Raw genomic sequence first — 21,309 nt, 5'->3', positions numbered from 1 at the left:
TTTTTTTAAACATACCTTTTGTAAATACAATGGTCAGTAGAATAATTTCTAATAGACCATCTCCGAAGAGCTTCATGTTGACTCATCCCTGTAAAGAAACGAACTGCGATTAAAACCTTGCTAGCAGTTTTTATATGGGGGTGGCAGGACCACACAAGAGAAACGCAAAGGCGGATAAGCTCGAAAGAGTTGAAAAGAAGAAGGGCACGAGGGTTATTGCATCGGGTTACCCATTGTTTTATTCGTTAACTGGCAGTAGATACCAATCAATGGGACAAGTCACACCCTCGCTTCTTCCAGTAAGCAGGAAACGACAATCCGATGAAACCAAGTGATATCGGTGGCGGTGTTTTCTATACTTTACGAGTTTCAACTTTAAACGTACAGGAACTAGGATTTTTTGTTAATTAATTTGGCTTCTCTTTTTATAAGGTTTCTTAGATTGATTACGAACCAATTTTTATTTAAAAAAAAACAACCATAAAGACTTTATTCGTTAAAATCATGTTTACAAATAATAATTAATATATGGTTGACAACATTTTCGAGGAAAGGATTAATGTTGGAAATAGATCATTATCCGATTCGCCACAGCACAAAATTCAAAGAGTGATTTATCACTAAATTGTATTTTAATTTCGCCATGTGTTCTAAAGACTCTAAAATGTTGTTCTATGAGAGTCTCTAATATAACATTTAGCTCGATGCCATAATAATCTTGAAGATAATCACGTGATAACAATCTTGGCTCGCTTTATTTATATGGTTCTCGGTCATCTTTACTTTATCCATAAAAACTGTTCTTTTTAAATCAAAGCTCTCGGTGATCATACAATGGATGCATCATTTAAGATATCAAATAATGCTAATTGAGGTTGCCAGACATAAAATAGTATAAGTAAAAGATTGTAAAACCTCGATATCGGACGGTATTACTTTAATAATTAGTTTCCTCGAAGTTGATGTGGGTTGAATAAAAAAGTAGTACATGGTAATGCTTGAGGAAAAAGAATTTACTGCATAGCAAATACTTTTGGATGTAGTATGCCTTTACATCCGGTAAAGTAAATACTACTAGTAGGAAGTAAATACTTTTAAAAAGTAGTACGCACTTCAAAAGTGCAACAACGTGTTAGTTCACGTTGATTCACGTCTCACCAACGCTTACTCATTTGTTTTCTATAGGTGAAGAGTCACGAGGTATCAGGTGTCATGGTGCTCTATCAATTATAGCTTTTGAGTACTGTTAGATATACCATATTTTTGTTGTGAGGACGACAGCTGTAGTTATCTCATTATTCAATGATAAAGATCTCAATGATATTCTTGATTTTCTCATCATTGTGAAGCCGTTTTGTCGAGAAATATCAGCTGTATTCTATACAATTAGGTTTTCATGGTGGTGATAGCAGTTCCACATCGCTTCTCAAAGCTATTTGAAATTTTGTAGTGATAGCTAAGAATTTTACTATTTATCCGCTAGCGATCTTGAATATCTAGTCCTAAACAAATCCGCTATCCAACTTTTTGAGAAACTGTTTAATACTGCAGCATCGTAGCAAGATTAACGAAGCTGGCCTTATAACCTTCGCTAAAAGCGAAGCAATCGTTGAAATAAAGTAGTACATGCTACTTTGTAAATATGAATCTGAATATCGAAGTATTTACTGAAATTAGTAGAACCTGCGTCACAATCATAGAATTTACTTGAAGAATTTACTTCAGTATTGTAGAATTAGCATTTACTACTGTTTTATTTAACCCACCCAATAAATCCATTAAATTTATTACATCTTTCAAACAGTTCAAAGTATAAAGTAAAACATTGTTAAAGTTAATTATAACATTGTTTAAATTAATTTTCAACTTGAAATGATAAAACACTTGGGAGTCTGGAGGTAAATTGTTTTGGACAAAGACACATTTGGAGAATTGAATGATGCATAACTTGCATAACAATGGTCTTGTGGTGTTGCGGTTCTGGCAGTTAAACTTAAATTTGCTGGAATTACAATAGCAAATCAATGTTTCATTCAAGGTAAGTGATGGATGGGTCTGAAAATACAAATTTACACGATTTTGCACCATGTTATTACAATCTAAGATGTACAATATTGATGAAATTGGACTATTATGAAGCCTGACTTTCAAAGAGAGTCAAAATTACGGTTAATTTTGCCGATTTTATAGCCTTATTGCTCATCATTTCAAATCATTTCCCTATATAGCACACAACTTCATATTTTCATCTCCAAAATTCGGTTCGTAACTCTTATCAGAAACCAAACTCAAATATCCATAATAATAAGTCAAAATTTTTACAACCTCATTAACCACCTCAATAATGTAACTTTATAACAATCTATAAGAATTATAGAACTATAAGATTCAAGATAACCCTTTGATTTACAAATGCGGCAGATAATGATGATGACTAGTTTAAGTTCTGCTGAAGAAAGCTGAACAACATTCACATTCACAAAATAGCGGTGAATGATACACCCCAGTAGAAGGTGTAAAGAATAATATAAAAATCTACAGTGATGGTTCAAGAAGACAGGATGGTTCTAAATCAAGAGTTTTTCATATGACCTTAAACTTCACCTATGGGAGCATTTGCGTAAAATATGACTATCAAACAGGCGGAATTTAGTTGCCCTAAAACTTACCTATTTTATTATAGTATCTAAGACTTGTAAAATCAACACTGGTAACAGACTATGTATTTATAGCTCTGAGCAAAAAAGGCGATTATCTCTGGATTAGTATTACATTTATGATTTGACACAGGTGGATTAAATGACATTTATGGCCAAAGTTATTAAAGAAGCACCCAAAGCACGTTATCCGTATGTTGAGATGGTCCAATATATTCTAAAACTTGGTAAAACGCCTTCCTACATATTGTTAAACAAACACTTCTATAACTTAAAACTTGTCGATTAAATTATGTGCTCAAGACGACAAAACTGATGCTCACATTAATGTGATTACCCGATAATGGATTGTATCAGTAACATACGTTTGAGGTGTATCTTCATCTGTGGCAACTTGATTTAACCGGAGGTTGTACAGGGAGGATGTACAAAAGTTTGATTGTGGTCTACGCGCAAATACTCTGTAAAGTTCCAAACTTTTCTGTATTTGTACTTGTAATTGTACAGCGCACAGCTGGTACGCAGCTGGTAGCAATTAGGTTGCAATTGCAGCAATTCGGTTTGCAGGTTGTCGTTATCTACACAACCTTTTCAAAGGCGTTTAGTGGATTGAACCATGGACCCTGTACGTCTTAGTTTCTAATATGTCACATACTCCCACCCAATTATTTTGCCAATCACATTTAATCACCTTATAACTGGTTTATTCATTGGATTGTTTGATTGGTGTCACGACGATTTAAGCTTCTCTATTTCTGAAAGTATAATGATCAAGCTGTTCCATAGTTTTGGTTTACCTAAAGAATTGAGAACTAAATTTCGTTTTGGCGGTTGGTCCAACTAATCCCAAATTTTGAGGATAGCACGAAGTAGATTTTAGTGAAGCCACTAACGCAGATCGGTGTGAATCAAAGAAAGCCACAAAGTTACTCTAGAAAGAATCATTTTAAGAAGTCACCCGAAACGTAAAAATTCGTAAAGAAAGGGCTAAGTATAAGGATTTCTTGTGGTACTAGAAGGATTTGTATTCTTTTTTGCTTATTTACATTTTGATTACATACTCGATCAGAAAGTTAGAAAATAAAATGATCCAACAGCTGTATATGCAAACTCTTCAATAACTTGATAATCAATTTTCAGGTCCCCTTAGCATGATAGCCATGATTGATGCGATGCTGGTTTCTTGCAGGAGTAGGTGCAGTTTTAAAATGTACATGAAAACTAAGTAATTGCGAACACAAGATTTGATGTATGATACGACTATTTTAACAATGGATACATACATACTGAAAAAGTTTTGGTTAGATAGTTTTGCAGTTCACCTAATTCATGAAGTAAAGTCACTAATAAATATTTGTCTATTCTCACACACAAAAAAAACAACACGTCAAAAAAATGCAATAAAAACACCCCTATGTATTTTTATTTCTTTTTTGTCTGCCACCTTATTCCTTTTTATCCCATTCCTTTTAAAACGTTAAAGGCAGGTGGAACTGGAGGGCGATAATGGGGACATAAGCAATAAATAGAGAGGCTCGAATTGCCTCCGTTATTCTTTTTGGTCCTTTCCACTTCTTCTCCTTTTTTGGTTTCTTCTTTTTCTTCTACGATTTTTCTCCTCTTCCATACTTTTTTTTGGTTTCGTTCTTCGTCGCTTCTTCTTTCCCTCGTCATCGTCGCGTCTTTACATGTCTCCTCCGGGCCATTTTTACAGCCGCTGGAAGTTGAATGGCCCTCGAACCCGATTCCCTTCTCTTTTCCACACTTTCGAGGTCTTTTCGTTTTTTCTCTGTCTTACGCGCGCCTCAATTATAAATTTGAATAGTTCGCCGCTTGTTTGGCTTTCTTATGCTGTGTTGTACGTCAGGAGGGGATCCGTCAGAAGGTAAGGTGATGAATAATGGTTCCGAGTCTGGGTTGCTGCAGCGTGAAATATAAGGTGGGAGTTTTTTGTATGGATGTTGTTGGGGTTAGTTTTTGATTTTTTTGTCTTTTTTTTTTTAAGTTGAATTTTTTTGATCATTTATGATTCGGTTCTTAGAATATGAGGAACACTTGTTACTAAATCTTAAACATGAATATCAAAACCAATATTGCTTTTGTCTCGGAAGTTATTTATGCTAACCCATAACCGATTCTAAGAATTGTTAGCTAACTTTGTAGGCGTTTATTGTAAGGAATAGTTTGCCAACTGGTGCCGGTCATAAATAACCGGCCAATTCGTTTTGATGTGTTGTTATTTACGAATCGTTCTTTATGAGGACACTTAAAGTAATAATTAAAATGTTAAAAAATGACGATAATGAGATAAGTTTTTAGAATTAAAAAGAAGATTAAAACTCGTTACATTTTAAGTGTAATTTGTCGGTCCGCGAGATCTTTCCAAGAACACAGTTCCAAGAGCCCACGTGAACGAACGACTTTCGAGAAGCCCATTCGAGGAAAACATAGGTGGTAACGACTTCTTGTGGCGGGCTCCGTTCGACAATTCCAAACGATTTGAACGCTTTGTCCCGAGCCGAAGGAACTTGAGATGGTTGAGAGAGAAAAAAACGACACAATACGGCTTACTTTTCTTAAATTGACCAGATTGTTCACATTCATTCATAATTTTTTTTCAACTTATTTAACGCAAATTTTAAATACAAACATGCTAAGGAAAAAATTTGTTAACACTGAGTAACCATATCCGATGGTAAGCTGTAAAAAGGCGTAACCAACCCATCCTCTTTTCCCTATATATTTTGACATTGACACTGAAATAACTCTTGAGGTAACTAAGTAAATATTGCAACAAGATATCAATAAATGTGTATTTAAAATATTTTGAGAAGGAAAAACTAATAATTTGCTTTAATTGAAAGATTCAACAACCGGGTGATCTAAAAATAAACAAAAGGAAAATTTTGTTTGCGCCGTAGAGATATTAAATAAGGAGTTAGCCAGAAAATAATTTTGTTATCTAACGTGTCTAATTATTATCGTCCAGCTGGACAAAAACCATTTGGTTATCTGAATTTAAATATCTAGACATAACAGGGAGTCACGTAGTTTTATTGATATAACAAATAAGCAACGAATCAACACTTGAATGAATCGCCAGGACAAGAATTTAACAAATATGGGTTAACAATGCAATTAAGATGCACTTTATCAGTTGAACATGGCTCGATTATTAATCACTATTAAATAATTCAATTACAACATTCGATAACGATTTGTATTCGAAACTTTAAATAGTTTGGAGTGATGTTAAAGCCGTCGAAAAGACACCCTCCTCTCAAAAATAAAACCAAGAATTCAAACTCGTTAAGTTACACACACGGTGTCGAATTTCAAAGAGCAGGGAAACAAATCGCAAGAGGGGTTTGACAATTACATCCTGCCGTATATTTTAACCCAAGACGAATTACTCAACTCTCCATAACTGAAATTCATAATTGAAACGTTAACTAAGTTTCAATTTTCATATTCAATTTCCACAAGTATTATTCTTACCCTTGGTGATGCTTAAAAGTGTTTTCAGGAATTTCTTCTCAAAAAATGTTAGTTTTCTTGAAACGTTATCCCCAAATTGGCTGTAACCACGAAGAAATCGTCACTTTACTTGAATGACAGATCTCCCTGAAGGATCAAGGAGAGGTTTAAAACTCGTGGTTCTTCTTCTCACTGATGAAGAAGAAGCAGTAGCGGCATTGTAAGTAAAACTGGTTCGAAAACGTGCGTGCTTTGACTTGATGGATCGCGGAGCCGGTTTCGAAACGATTTGAAAAGCGATCCGTTCGCTACTTCGACCGAACGAAGACTGAACCGACTGAACTCGTACTTAACTTTGCTGGTGCCGCTGAGGCAATTCTCTTAATTCCAGGTCCGTATCAACAAAATTCTTGAATCTACAACAAAAAAAAAATTGAATCATTCATACTTCAATATAAATCAGATTAATTTATGAGATATTAATTAAAATTAATTTTAAATTATTTTTTTTAGTTAAGATACGGTTCTGTTTCGAATGTTTCGACTATGGGGAGTTGTAAGAATAAAAAAGCATCTCCATCGAGGAGTTTTGTACCCGAAAAGAATAGCTGCATCACTTCCATGTTATTGTTCACGAAAAATCTCCAAATATAATTATAGATGCTGATCGGTAAACTTGGAAAGTGCAATAAGTTTTCCATCTTCGTTCCTCTCCTCCCACGTTTTCTGTACTCACCGAGACTGGGAATGTGGGAAGGAATGAACCACGGTCTACGTTTCAACGAGACTTATAATAAAGATTAGCTTATACAGGCATTTAAACCAATCCACAACCAAACTAAAATTAAAATTTAGTTTCAAACTAGGAAAAGTAACAACCCCGGTCTTCATGACTGTTATTACAAGATACCATAAATTCTCGAACGTTTCCTTACTTTCAAAAAAAAATTAAAGTGGCAGAAAAAAGCACAAAACACCCGATTGCGAGCAACGCAGAAAACGTAGATACCACAACATTCCAGAACCCGCCACTTAGACATCTGGCGAATGGTATACCGGCAAAATTTATGTGTTCTTGTCGTCGTAATACCCGGTAATTGATCTCTAAACGTAAAACAGAAATTGTGGAACTTAAATAAGAAAAAAATTTAAGCTACCTAGTGCGAAATGAAATTAACGATGTAATAAAAGAAAAATATTTGGACACGCGGAGGAAACGGAACCGGGTACCAAAAAATCTACCTGCTCCTTCGAACCTAACAACAGAGAACGGTGGCCTTGTTCCCGATGAGGTATTATTGAGGTTCGCCCGCGGCATCTTCTGGCGCTTAATGAGGTGCTTTTTGTGTGCTAAAACATTATCTGATTAGTATAAGGCGAGAATTAAGTTGCGTAATCATATTTAACTATCTTTTTAACCCGTCTTATAATCACGTTATATAAAAGATAAAAATGTAATGAAAATAAAAAAAAATAAGCAAACAATATCTTGATGTGACGACAACCAGACAAATTATAACAAAGAATGTTTAGAACTTTCTAGACATTTTTCCAAGAATATTAAAGATTATTTTATTTTTCAAAGACACCCCCCGTCGATACTTTTATTTTTCTTTTTTGAATACTAATCCTAAACTTTTACCTGCAAAACTTGTTTGTATATTTTCAAAGGTAGGATTAAGCTGATTCTTCCATCATTTTTCATTTCAAAATAACTTTCTTTAAAATTATCATCAAATCTAACAACAATACCCTCATTGTATCTCCATACCATGTACTACACCTCTTTGTATTCTTCAACCATCTCCACAGTCTCCGGCATTTGAATCGAATAAACGCAAACGAACTTGGTACAACCAAGTAAAATTCTGTAACTTATGCAGCTCGATAAGCATAAAGCAGGGACGGATCGATAACTTTGGACTAATACTACCCAGAAAAATCATTCATACATATTTACAAATAATGTGTTATCAAATCAGAAAAATTGGTTGTTATCAATTTAAAAAATGCTCTTTCATTACTTTTAAAACTAATTCAGTATGAGTTTGGCAGAAGATATGATGTTGATGGTATGCAGCAAATACTTTGATAATTTTTCCAAGGATCTTGTAATCCAAGCTTATAGGCAAACCAAAAATGACTTCGTCATATCAGATTTTTTGCATAATGTAATATTATCATAATTATAAGGTAATATCAACTTGACGTCATCTTCAATTCAATAATATATCAACCCAACCTTACAAGTATTCTAAAAATGTCTCAATTCAGTCTCATACGTAATCCAAAGAAAGAGGTTGGGTTGGGCTGAAACCTGTTATTGCTCTGATACATAACAAATTTAGAATTACTAAAAACTCTGTCGTATTTTATGTTTGTTATCGCTGGGGTGAACCATGTGCATGAAAAGAAAGGAAGAGAAGAGTAGAGCAAAAGTACAGGTGAAATAAAGCCGACGACAACCACGATCTCAAGTTTCCAAGACAAAAATATCTGCAAGCAACCTTATCCTCAATCCAAGAATGTCTCACTACATTTTTATCAACCTCAAATATTGTTGGAATTCAGTCTGACATACTACAAGATTATCATTTCTAATAGAATCGTTCCATTTTCATCGCGACGTTTAGCTTCATCCTAAATGCAAGACTATCTCAATCCCATCTTATTAGCAATTAAATGATACTTCTTTTGGCCACACTCTTCTGCATGAAACCTCATTGTGATGACACAAATTTGGTGTAAGTTCCAATAAGATTCTACGATTATTTTAATTTTCCGTTTTCTTATAATCGCAACGGTTCCTGAAAAAACTTGACCAATTCTGTGAACAATGTAGCCAGGAATATTAAGCTCATGCTTGCATTGTTGAAACTTGTTACTGCCCTGGTACGTAATAAATTTAGAATTACTAAAAAGTCTGTCGTATTTTATATTTGTTTTCGCCGGGGTGGACCATGTGCATGAAAGGAGAGAAAGATTGGAAGAAAAGATTGGTGAGGACGAGAAGAGTAGAGCAAATGTACAGGTGAAGTTAGAAGTGTGGAAAGATAGAAAGGGCAGAAGTAAAGCCGACGACAACCACGATGGGTTGATGGTTAAAGCGCAACAGCGTAGCTTCCCACCTCTCATTTCCAGAGAGATCTCAAGTTTCCAGGACGAAAATATCTGCAACTAACCTTATCCTCAATCCAAGAATGTCTCAATATATTCCCATCAACCTCAAATATTGCTAGAATTCAGTCCGACATACACAAGATTATCATTTCGAATAGGATCGTTCCATTTCTATCACTTCAGCATAAAAGCACGACTATCTCAATCCCATCGTATGAGCAATTAAATGATACTTCTTTTGACCACACTCTTCTGCATGAAACCTCATTGTGATGACACAAATTTGGCCTAAATTCCAATGAGGCTCTAGGATTATGTTTAATTTTGCGTTGTCTTATAATCGCAACGCTTCCTAAAAAACTTAACCAATTCTGTGAACAATAAAGCCAAGAATATTAAACTCATGCTTGTATTGTTGAAGCCTCCAGCTTGCATTGTTGATTGGGCTACTTCTTTATTAAGTAGGCAATTAGTTGGGGGGCTTCATACCAGTTTGCGCAATTCGAGGTATCATCCGTGAGTCATTAACTACTTATTGGTGATAATTATGCAGTATTAATCCCTTGCTGATTTCTTTACTAATTATTCTTCTAAATATTCTACTATCTCTTGATTTTGAACAAGCAGTAATTCCGATGGTTATTGATGCCTGGTTTGAAATAGTTTCAAAGAACTTCAAAATTCTTTTATCTTCCATAAGTATCTTGAGATGCTTTCGAGTATCCTTTTTAAGCTTTTAGACTTGTTTATTTAAAACTTGTATAATACATCAAATAAAATAGATTATGTTTTATAAATCTATAATTTTTATTGAACGGTGTTCTAAATATGGAATTGATAAAGTATCTTCCCAAATCCGCCCCTGATATAAAGAGAGACGAAGTTTCAGTTCTAGTAGACTTGGCGTTCCGCCCAAGAATTCCGTCAAATGAAAGAGTTGATGACTCGACCGACCCATTGTTAATTTCGTGTAGTCATTATCATGACCAAATAATCCCCTCGCTCCCTGCACACCGAGTCTCCCTAAAAACCCTTTTCTTCGACGCGCACTCCAATAGATTCAACGGCAAGGTTGGTTCTTCTACCATTTAAGGCTTAACGCTAACGACTCGAACGTAATTTACTGGCGTGATGAGAGAACCGAAGGAGAAGGTCCTCGGGTTCGATTGTGTGTCGTCGTTTCTGGTTGAGGTGAGAGTTTTAAAAATAGATAGTTATCTCTTTGGTTGGGAGGGTTTTTTTAAGAGTGTTGGAATATTGATGAGGAATCGGATGTTAATTAGGAGTCCTTTTTCTTAGGGACGACGAAAGTTTGTGATCCCACTTTCTTAGATGAAATTCTTGGATAACTTTGTATTGATAAGTATTCCATTCTGTTTGGAATATTAAAGATTCTCCCAACCGTTATGAATAAAACATAGAATATTTAGATATACCAACGATATTTTATAATGTCCACTATTCATCGATCAATCATATCCGGGATATTAAATCATTCCGGGAATATTCTCAGTATATCGCCAAGATTATACATTTTGAAAGGAATTTATCGGGATGACCGTGAAAATTCACCTGAACTCGCAGCATACCAGCTGGTTTTATATAGTCATAATTTAACCATAACGGCATTGGATGTCAAAAGATACACATCTGAGTGATGGTCAGTTATGTAACGTGTTAGAAAAGGTAACTTTCGGTGGAACGATGACTTCGATAAAAAAAAGTTATAATTAAAGAACCATTTCGAAGCGAGTAACTGAAGACCGTTACTAAACAGCGTTCACTTGTATTTATTGGAAGAGCAAACCATTAAGAGAAAGTTAAACAATAATAAAATATTTGTTTCTTTTTTGATTTTATGATTTAAGGAGTGTATGACAAATTTTTGTTACAAGACTTTACCGTCGTGATTCTTTTTTAATCTTTAGAGGGTCATCTACTTTGGCATGTCGAAAAAAGATGAAAAAGTATCGCCGAAAACACCGAAACGAGGAACATCTTCGGCCTCGCTTACCTGTTATGCGAGAGACCCCGGCTTAATTGAGTTGGAAATGTCACCCGAGAGCAGAAATAAAATAAGCCGGGCGGCGTTGAACAAAGAGCTACGTTCCCAGAAGGGGTCAAACTCTGCGAAGATGCGCCCAAGGAAACAGAACCGTATTTAAATTATTCAAAAACTCAACAATAAGGGTTAATGAAAATAAGCCTTCTTTTTAGGATAAAAGTGATTTCAAATCTGATATTGATCTAATATAGTTTTTATTAGAATAAATTTATTTGAGTCCTGTTCTGAACCAAACCAACACCGAAACCAGCGAGGAAACCAAGATCTTCGGGTTCGGAATTGAATTGTCAATTGCCAACCGGACGAGAGAAGGTGGAAAAAAACGCGATCTCGACCGGCCATCTTGGAACCAAAGGCACCACTGTGGTTCCAAGAGAGGCCCGTACCGCATAAACTGGTGCGTACAAGTTGCGCGACGACGAATTATGGCCGATGGGACACAATGGACCAGCGGCGTTTCGTGTCTTCGTTTTTGTCGCCGTACTAACTTTTTGTACCGGGCGTCGTTTGTATCCCGATTTTCTTCTTCTTCTCTCCTCCTTAGCGATGGTTTATTAGCTACTTAGTAAGCTGACATTCTTTAAACTAAAAACGAATAGAACGAACAAGAATCCATTTAGAATTTATTTAAGATTTTAATCATTTCGTCTTACGGATTGTATAAGATCAATTAGATTTTCTTGCACCATACGATAATGATAATGATTGGTAATCGCACACGTTCATCAAAGCGAACCGGGTCGTTATTTATAATATTGACGTGGCGAATCCATCAATTGGCAGTCGGATCACGTGCACAGGTAAACAACGATTATTATTCCGCACACGAAACTTATTTTTCCTCCCGATGACCGCACCGTCTTCGTCTATACTGACAAAACGTTCACTGACGAAAACGGGAAGCGCTTTTGTTACTGATTAAATGAATGCATACTAAATATAAATCAATTACGTCGACAATTCATCACATAAAACGAGATTCTATCAAAATTTCTATTTTTTTTATTAGCCGATTATTTTTATAATTCTGTTTACGTATTTCTAATACACACCAAGTTTACAAAGTTCTGTTTCATAATAAAAATGTTATGATATCTACAATTAGAATGCAACGCAATTCGCAAATTAATTTTTTTTAAGAGGTTTTTAAGGTAAAAAGGTTCAACATAGATTACTAAGAGGAAAACATTGTTCATCATCATCGAATTTGGTTGTAAATGAAAAGAGAATTTCGAAAAAGAGTTTTGCCCAATCCGGTTCCAAATTGGACGTCGCGCCTTTATTTTACCAACATAAAGGAATAAAGGCGCGACGTCCAGTCTGGAACACAAACCAACAGCATCTTTTCTTTTTATCTTTACCTGAAAGGCATATTTCTGTTTCTTTTTAATTTATAATTCGCTTAAATCGCTCTAAAATATTTAGAGAAACATAACTTTGAAAAACTGATAACGGAATCCGTCTTGTTCCTTCTCTTTCCCATCGTGAGGTTGGGGATGGCATAGTCTTTCCTCGGCTAGCTGCAATCTGCGTCACTGTTGGTTTCCATGTTCTTCTCGGTCTCCCTATGAATCGCCTGACCTGCGTTCTGGTCCCATGTACATCCGTGGTTTTCTCACCTACTATACTCAATCATCCTCTTGATCGGCTGCATATTGGGCCCTTCTCGAATACGGCTGATCTGTACTCTGTCTCATCGTGTTTTTCCTATCACCATCCGGAGATGTTTCATTTGGACCGCATTGACCCTATTTATGTACCTTCTATAGGTAAATATAGGCTCAATGACCCCTTTATGTCCTGACTTGGCTTACTTCATCCTTTCCAAACACACACCAACTCATCGTATGCTAAGCCTTGGTAGCCTTGTCCACTCTATTCCTCACCTCTTCAGTAAGGTTGCCCAAATATTGTAGATTGTCGTACCCAGATATTGATAGCTGCTAAGCTGGGTGAGTTGACCATCACATTCCATGTGGGTGTTATCCACTTATTCCTCTGTCCTCATCATCACCATAACTTGACTCTTCATCTTGTTCAACATCATTTAGAATTTCTGACCACTCGAGTACAGCTTGTTGCAATGTTTTCTCCGAGTCTGCGATGAGGATTACATCATCTGCATACATCAGATCCTTGCACATGATCAGTCTGAGGTTGAGCATGCTGACCACAGAAGTTTCTGTTCTTTTTTTGCATGTCTTGACCACTTCATCCATAACAGCTACAAATAGCAATGAGGATAAATTGTTCTCCTGTCTTACATCTTTTTCCATGACGAACATGCTAGAGGTCTTCCCGTCCCGTTATATGTTAACACTAATATATCAATTTTTATTAATTAAGGAACAATATGGCATTATCCGTATTGATATATCAAACGCCGACCTATTGTTAGATAATAAACAACATCAAAAAGTCTGCTTTTAGCAAGATTTTGGAAAAAATAATTAGCGTTAAATTAAGAGAACATTTAGTACATTACAACATTTTACCTGAGTGTCATTCGGGTTTTCTACCTGGGCGTAGTTGTACTACGGCTCTTTGGAATATAACAGATGATTTGCTTAGAATTAGGGATCGGGGTGATTGTGGTATTTTGGTCTTATTACATAATAAACTATTATTATTATTATTATTTGTAGTAAGTAAAATCAGATGGTAAATTAGAAGATTTGAACTTCTTATAGGCCAGTGGTGTCCATAACATCGATCGCGATCGACTGGTCGATCGCAAAGCAGTTTTGAGTCGATCGCCAAGAAAATCATGAATCTGAAATATTTATATCTGGGCCTCAGAGCAATAAAAAAGTAAGGTTACTTTAAACCTTTCGGTCGATCTTGGCAAGACATTTATATAAAAAGTCAATTTTGATCAAAAATTAGTGGACACCACTGCTCTAAATCGATTAAACGTCAAAATTGTTGATTTTCGTTGATCATAAACTAAAAGCGATGAGGAAATATTTTTTAAACATAAAATATTAGTAATGGACCATAAACACTAGATCCATAAAAAGGTTGAACCCAATTATTACCATGTTTTATTTATAAGCTCCACCATGAAAACTAAAAGCGATGGGGAAATACTTTTTATACATAAAACCTTAGTAATGGGATATAAAGACTAAATCCATAACAAGATTTGAACCCAATTATTACTATTTTTTGTTTATAAACTCTAAATCGATTAAACATCAAAATTGTTGATTTTCGAAAATTAACTCAATTATAACTCAAAAACTAAAAGCGATGGGGAAATACTTTTTATACATAAAACCTTAGTAATGTGCCATAAAGACTAAATCCATAACAAGATTGAACCCAATTATTACTATTTTTTATTTATAAGCTCTAAATCGATTAAACATCAAAATTGTTGATTTTCGAAAATTAACTCAATTATAACTCAAAAACTAAAAGCGAAGGGGAAATACTTTTTATACATAAAACCTTAGTAATGGGCCATAAAGACTAAATCCATAGCAAGATTGAACCCAATGGTTACTATTTTTTATTTATAAGCTCTAAATCGATTAAATATCAAAATTGTTGATTTTCGAAAATTAACTCAATTATAACTCAAAAACTAAAAGCGATGGTGAAATACTTTTTATACATAAAACCTTAGTAATGGGCCATAAAGACTAAATCCATAACAAGATTGAACCCAATTATTACTATTTTTTGTTTATAAGCTCTAAATCGATTAAACATCAAAATTGTTGATTTTCGAAAATTAACTCAATCATAACTCATAAGCTAAAGGCGATGGGGAAATATTTTTTATACATAAAACCTTAGTAATGGACCATAAAAACTAGATCCATAAAAAGATTGAACTCAATTATTACCATTTTTTATTTATAAGCTCTAAATCAGTGGTGGCCATAACGTCGATCGCCAAGAAAATCATGTATCTAAAATATCTATATCTGGACCTCAGAGCAAAAAAAAAGGAAGGTTACTTTAAACCCTTTGGTCGATCTTGGCAAGACATTTATATAAAAAGTCAATCTTGATCAAAAATTAGTGGACAGCACTGTTATAGGCCGTGATTTAGCTTGAATTGCGTAGCTGAAAATTTTGTTACATAGAAATGTTTAGTAATTGCAAGAAACTTTACTTTTTGATACACATAACTACAAATATCGTGGTTAACAAAGTGTTAAATGTAGTATTTATTAATTATATCATTATAGGTAATATATAATTAAAGAATTCATATAATAATACCCGATAGCTAAAATAACGCATTCTCATTGATGCGGAACAATCTAATTTGCACATTGCGAGTAATAAAAACGCGCACGCTTTCTAAAATTCATATGCTTGCATCGAACATGTTGATTTCAACTTCATTGAGTTCGATACAGTTTGTAACCGTGATCCGATTACTATGCATGACGTCGAATGCAAATCGATGAACGATAACCCGGAATTTAAATTAATTTGCTTACATTCCCGAGAAGTTTGCATTTTTATTGATTTATTTTTGCGGATGAAACGCGTCGTTGGTCGCCTGTTAAATTGAAATATCGACATTTCAATTTAGTACGTGATTCCCAGGCATAACACCAAGGTCCACCCGACATTAAGGGGGAGCAGAAATAGCCGATTATTCCTTCTGGAAGTTTTATCACCTGAAAACAATATCGTGTTAACTTCTAGACCCGTCGTTCCAGTGTTGGGTCATAAAGTTTCTTTGGCGCAGTCAAAACATGGTTCACTCAACAGAAAATTATTACCCGTTATTGTTGGTGTAACAATCAGTCATGTGGTTATTAGCTTTTGTACATTGTTGTGATTTAGAAACATTTTTGTTAATAAAAATAAGTTTGATGAAAAAAATTTTTTAGGATGTAGAAATACATTAAAATTTAAAATGTTTACAGAGTTGCCTTATTTACAAAAGACGTTAGGAAGTTCTTGTTAACATGTTCTCTTCATGTTTCAAATAAATATCTACTCAGCTTAATCCCTTAAAATGGTTTAAAATGTCTTAAAATCGAAGAGTAAGATTTTTTTTTTGATTTTGAATACTTGCATGTTATTTTCGCCTGTCAAATTACAATCTTCAACCGTTCAATCTTGGTGAAGCTCTTCATCAGCACCTCGGGCCAAACACGACGTACCCACGCATACATAATATTATTATTAAGAACGGTCCAAACGAGAAGATTTTGCATAGATAATCGCGTAATTAGCGGACGCGCTGTTTTCAAAAGACGCCGAAACGTTCGCTCGTAACATTTTATGACCTGGTTTCGCCCGAACGGTCTTGGAGAAGAAGAATAAGACGACTTTGTCGATGAAGAAAATGGAAGAAGTGTCGAGTGCAATGATGGACGCGGGGTAGAAAATAGGTGACGTCAGACGCCACGCCGTGGTTTATCGTCAGCGTGGACGTGGCAAATCGCGTCTTTACGGCCAGAACCGGTAATGAAGTCGTTAATGTTTATTGGGCGTCTAAGTATTTCTTTCTTTTGAACTCAGGGTTCCTAGCTCCGAGAACAATCGGCCATCGGACTTTCAATGTAAAAAAAAAGTCCGTAACCGCCGTTGCCAGATAAATAAATCTTGCTGGAATGATGGTGAAGAAGGGGTTCAGAGACGGACTAAGAGTACAAGAAAAAAGTTGTCTTTAAAGTACTAAATTTATTCTTTTTCTTAAATGAAAGTAATTTTTAGCGACAATGAACAAATTAAATTTCTTTTTAAGATTGATGATTTAATTTGTTGTTGAGAAATTTGTTTTGATACAATCCTGCGCTTTCTTGCACAGTCGTATAATACTCAGTGCTCGCAATTATAACGTCTGAGAATGTGGAGCCCTTCACCGCAGCAACGGGACTCAAACCCGGATCGCGACCTGAATTGAGTTAACGTCCCTTTCGCGGCTTTTTGCAGCAGATATTTATTGTGGTGCTGCACTGGTTGGAAAATATTACCGTCACACGATGTCACCGCAAGAACGATTTCTGCAGAAACGAGTTTAAAAATGTTTTTTCCATTAACTTGAAGAAATCTCAATTTATATTTACAGAGATATCTCTTTTAATTTCATGCATCTTTGATTCTAAAATTTCAAAACTTAACTCCTACGCTTAAGACGTAAGAGTATGGGTCAATTGAAAACACATAAAGTTTAATTAATAAACCATCAACTAGTTGAGACTGCGAATACATTAATAAATTTCCTGATTACACCAATCCATTAAGGAAACGCTGTATCTCATCAAACTAATTCAATAACCATTAAAGGAAATACCCAATTATAAAATCAACCGACTAAGTAGTTCGTATACATTACAAATCCTCTGGGACGTCAACTACGATTCCCGACAATTTCTTCGTCGTTGGACTACGGAGATCACTAATCGTCCTCGTCCAAGTAGATGGTATAGACCAGAACCGTTTTTATCGTTCTTGTCCATTTCAGGAGCGAACGCTAATCGTCTTAATATGTGTTCGTGTCGTTTAGCAATTTCTGACGACCTTGCTTCTAAATAACCAAGACTATTATTGGATCGAAAGAGCGTCAACCCACAGATTCTTTAGAAGAGACATAAGTTAAATCATCCATTTGATATGATTCCTAATGGTGCTTTAAATCAATAAACAGGTTGACATCTATAATCGCATGGGAGTGGTTCTCCGGACACACGATAAGCTTATTTTTTAAAAAAACATCTTGACGGATTGCGTGGTCGTTAATGTATCGTGCCACCAACATTCCACCACCTTTTTGCACCTCTTTCTTTGATTACTGGATGGATATATCGTGATGCAGTAAGATCAGCACCTCGGTCCAGTCTTTATTTTAAAAAAGCTAATTGGATGATTAATCCAATCAACATCTATTTGCTTTAAGTGAAAAGAAAATCATTAAATTCTTAAATAACTTTTTTATTTCGTTATCTTTGAGATTGGAAATTTTTTATAACAGTTATTAGTGTTCCTTCTTCAATTGAAATGGTAGGAAGTCAGTCAGTTAAAAGGAGGTAAAAGCAATTTGTACCACCTGTTCTGCGAAATGTGCCGTCATTATCATCGGCTTGTAGGTGAGCCCAACTCGTGGACTCCCCAGGGGTCATGGGAACTTGCGTTGGCTTTAGCTGATGATGGCGTGCGTGGACGCGAAGAAGACGAAGAGGATCTCTTTGACGGCGAGGGATTTGTTCGTGGTTGGGATGGGCTTTAATTTCAAGATTGTTTCATTTTTTTTTATTGAGTTGATGCGCTTCCAGTGCGTGATATCGTGTTGGTTATTAGGGTCATCAATTTGGGGGTAAGACTAAAACGAACGAATAGTGTGCGAGACGTAAAAAGAAAGTTAACGAAACACTAAAGAAATATGTAAGACATTTAGAGAGCACAGTAGAAAGATACCGTCGTACTGCGAAAGGAATGACAATGTCGTGACAGAAATAGAGGGAATGCGGTAGAGTGAAAGATACTTTTAACTCGGCGGCTCAACAACAAAGACTTGCAATCTTCTGGAACCTGCCGGTTATAAATCTTTTAGTTTCTGACAAAAGAAAAATTATTCCAAACTAGTTATACTAATAAATAAAAAAACGGCCATAAAAATGCTAACAAAACTAATTTTTCTTCTAAGAAAAATAACGCGGACCGCCTTTGAATAATTAAGCAGCTCGTTCGTGGTGTCATGACAAATATCCTCAAGTCCCGAAGTTCCTTTCGGGTTACCAACGAAAGAACGCTCGGGGGAAAACACGTAGACCACGATTGTCATCTATTTAATCATGGCCTGTATACGTGTTGGTGCGCATAATCAAGATCTGATAAAAGCGAGGCGGTCCTGCACCAGGTATGCCCAAGCAAGTGACGGTGGAATCCTCCTCGGGTCTCGTTCCCAGAGCAAGCGGCGGCGTATTGAGCCAGAACAACCTGTTTGCATAATGTAAATTGGAGGTCGAACCGATCCTAAACGCAAACTATGGAAAGAATGGAAGAAGAATGTACAAAATGAAGAAGAAATTTGCGAGAAATAGTTGTTTCGGGGATAATTAACTTGGCAAGTTTAAGAGTTAAAGTAAGTGATCAAGCTGGAGTATTCTCAGAGCGAAAGAAACGAAACGGGCTCCCATTAATAACGTCGTCAACAAATTGCGTTACCGAAAACGGAAGAGGCATCTCGCGAACGGCTTTGTTTGGACGGGTTCCCGCGTCCAGTCCTGTTGATGTTGTTCGTTTTTTCGGCGCCGTAGCACGCACGACGACGACGACAACGTATACCTATATAATAAATTGCGTAGAACCGCCGGCACATTACTCCACATCGTGTTATTAGAGCCATTCGAACGCGGCTCGACGAAGAAAATAATAAATTGCCGCGAAATAATTCACCTTGTATGTTATATACGGTCCAACGAGAGCCTGATCGTTTCGAGGCCAACAGAGTTCTCCACACACCCTTTTTTTATGCATCAACGTTCCACTTTAATTCGTTTTAATTAAAATTAAAAAGAAAAGTACACATCAAATTAAGCAATTAATATATCTACAAAAACATAAAAAAATCATTATTAAACATTCCGCCAAATCCATTTTTTCAACAAGCTAATAAACAAGTGGGTTTCAACGATGACAATATTTACGATCTCCCACGTCTAAAGTTCAGACGACGCCGACGAAGGCGCCGCGTTTACGCCCAACTCGAGACACATTAAAGAAATAAACTGGATGGATTGATCGGTTGGGCACGTGCCAAAAAACGCAACCAGAGGAGGCTTAAGTTGAGAAAAAGCTCACCTTGCTAGAAGCCGAAGAAACAAGGTTGGAATAACTTTTTAGAGATGACATCGCGGACTACGCGAGATATCCGGTTCTTGTAGGAAAAGACTCGTGAGGCTTCTGCTACGCTGGCGAATTCTTGGCATAGTCCAACAAATGTATTTATAACGTTCTGTAATGAGGATGCGACACACTGGAGCCCGATGCGTCTTTTAAAATGTCGTCTTGGTAATCGATAGTATGTTGCTTTTAATAGATTGACACAAAAGTTAGTTATTTAATTATTACAGTAGGAAAGTTTATCACTATTAATCACTACGGCGATAAAAGAGGACGCTTAAATCCAATTAATTATGTGAGTGAAAAAGCTTGTGAAAAAATCTATATAAAGAATCTAGTATCATAAAAACTATTGCAACAGAAGTAAATGCAAAAGTAACTACAAAAAAGTGTGATCTGGATCTGTTGTCAGAACAGGAAGGTAATAGAACAAAGATACTGAACAGATGCTGGAAAGAGACTGAAGAATGACTGAAAATACATGAAAGAAGCTGATGATAACAGATATAGACGGAAACTGGAAAGAGAATAGAAGATGCCGAGCAGGGCAGAAGGATACTGTATAGGAATGAGAAGGAGTAAATAGAGAAGAAGAAGACTGACAATGTGTTTAATAGTAGTAAAGAATACTAATAGGCTGGAAAAGAATAAGGACAGTAGTAATGGAAAAAAGACTAAACAATGACTGGAAAGAGAAAAAGAAACTGGACAGACAAGAAGACTGAGTGGAAACTAAAAAGACAATAATGGGATAGGATAGAAAAGAAAAAAGACATAAAAGGATCTTGATAGAAAAGCAGAAAGCTGGAAGTATATTAGTGATAGAGGAAAGAGGTTGAGTCTAGGAAGAAGAAAAAAATACTGAACAGAGAGGAAAGAGGTTAGAAAGGGACTTTAAATGGAAAGAGATGGTGATATAAGAATGAGACCGACCAAAAATTGGAAAAACACGAAAAAGACCGGTATCACAAAAAGAAGATTCTAAAAAGACTACAAAGGGAAGAAAATTCCAAACAGAAAAGAAGGGTTCGAAAGATACTGGTAATAGGAGAAAGAGACTCACAGGGCTAGAAAGATAAGAAGGAAGATAAGGACAAGGATAACAGAAGAAAGAGATTCAGTGAAAACACTAAATTAGTGGTTCGCACGAGACTAACGAGACGAGATTTT

General features: G+C 35.7%; 1 protein-coding gene across 4 annotated transcripts in view; it reads right to left on the bottom strand.

Annotated features, from left to right (window-relative positions):
* Positions 1-21,309, bottom strand: part of LOC111427496 (interference hedgehog-like) — a 57,576-nt gene that overhangs the window by 11,442 nt on the left and 24,825 nt on the right. For all 4 annotated transcript variants that reach the window (XM_023062685.2, XM_023062678.2, XM_023062670.2 and 1 more), the window contains exons 2-3: positions 6,156-6,550; positions 16-88 (exon numbers count right to left, since the gene is read on the bottom strand). In XM_023062685.2, coding sequence (XP_022918453.2) covers positions 16-76 — 61 coding nt within the window. In that variant the 5' untranslated portion in view covers positions 77-88; positions 6,156-6,550. The remainder of the gene's footprint in view (positions 1-15; positions 89-6,155; positions 6,551-21,309) is intronic.

The sequence above is a fragment of the Onthophagus taurus genome, chromosome 11, assembly GCF_036711975.1.
Source record: "Onthophagus taurus isolate NC chromosome 11, IU_Otau_3.0, whole genome shotgun sequence".
Taxonomy (NCBI): Eukaryota; Metazoa; Arthropoda; class Insecta; order Coleoptera; family Scarabaeidae; genus Onthophagus; species Onthophagus taurus.
Note: the sequence above shows the minus strand (reverse complement) of the source record. Positions and strands in the feature narration are given on the sequence as shown.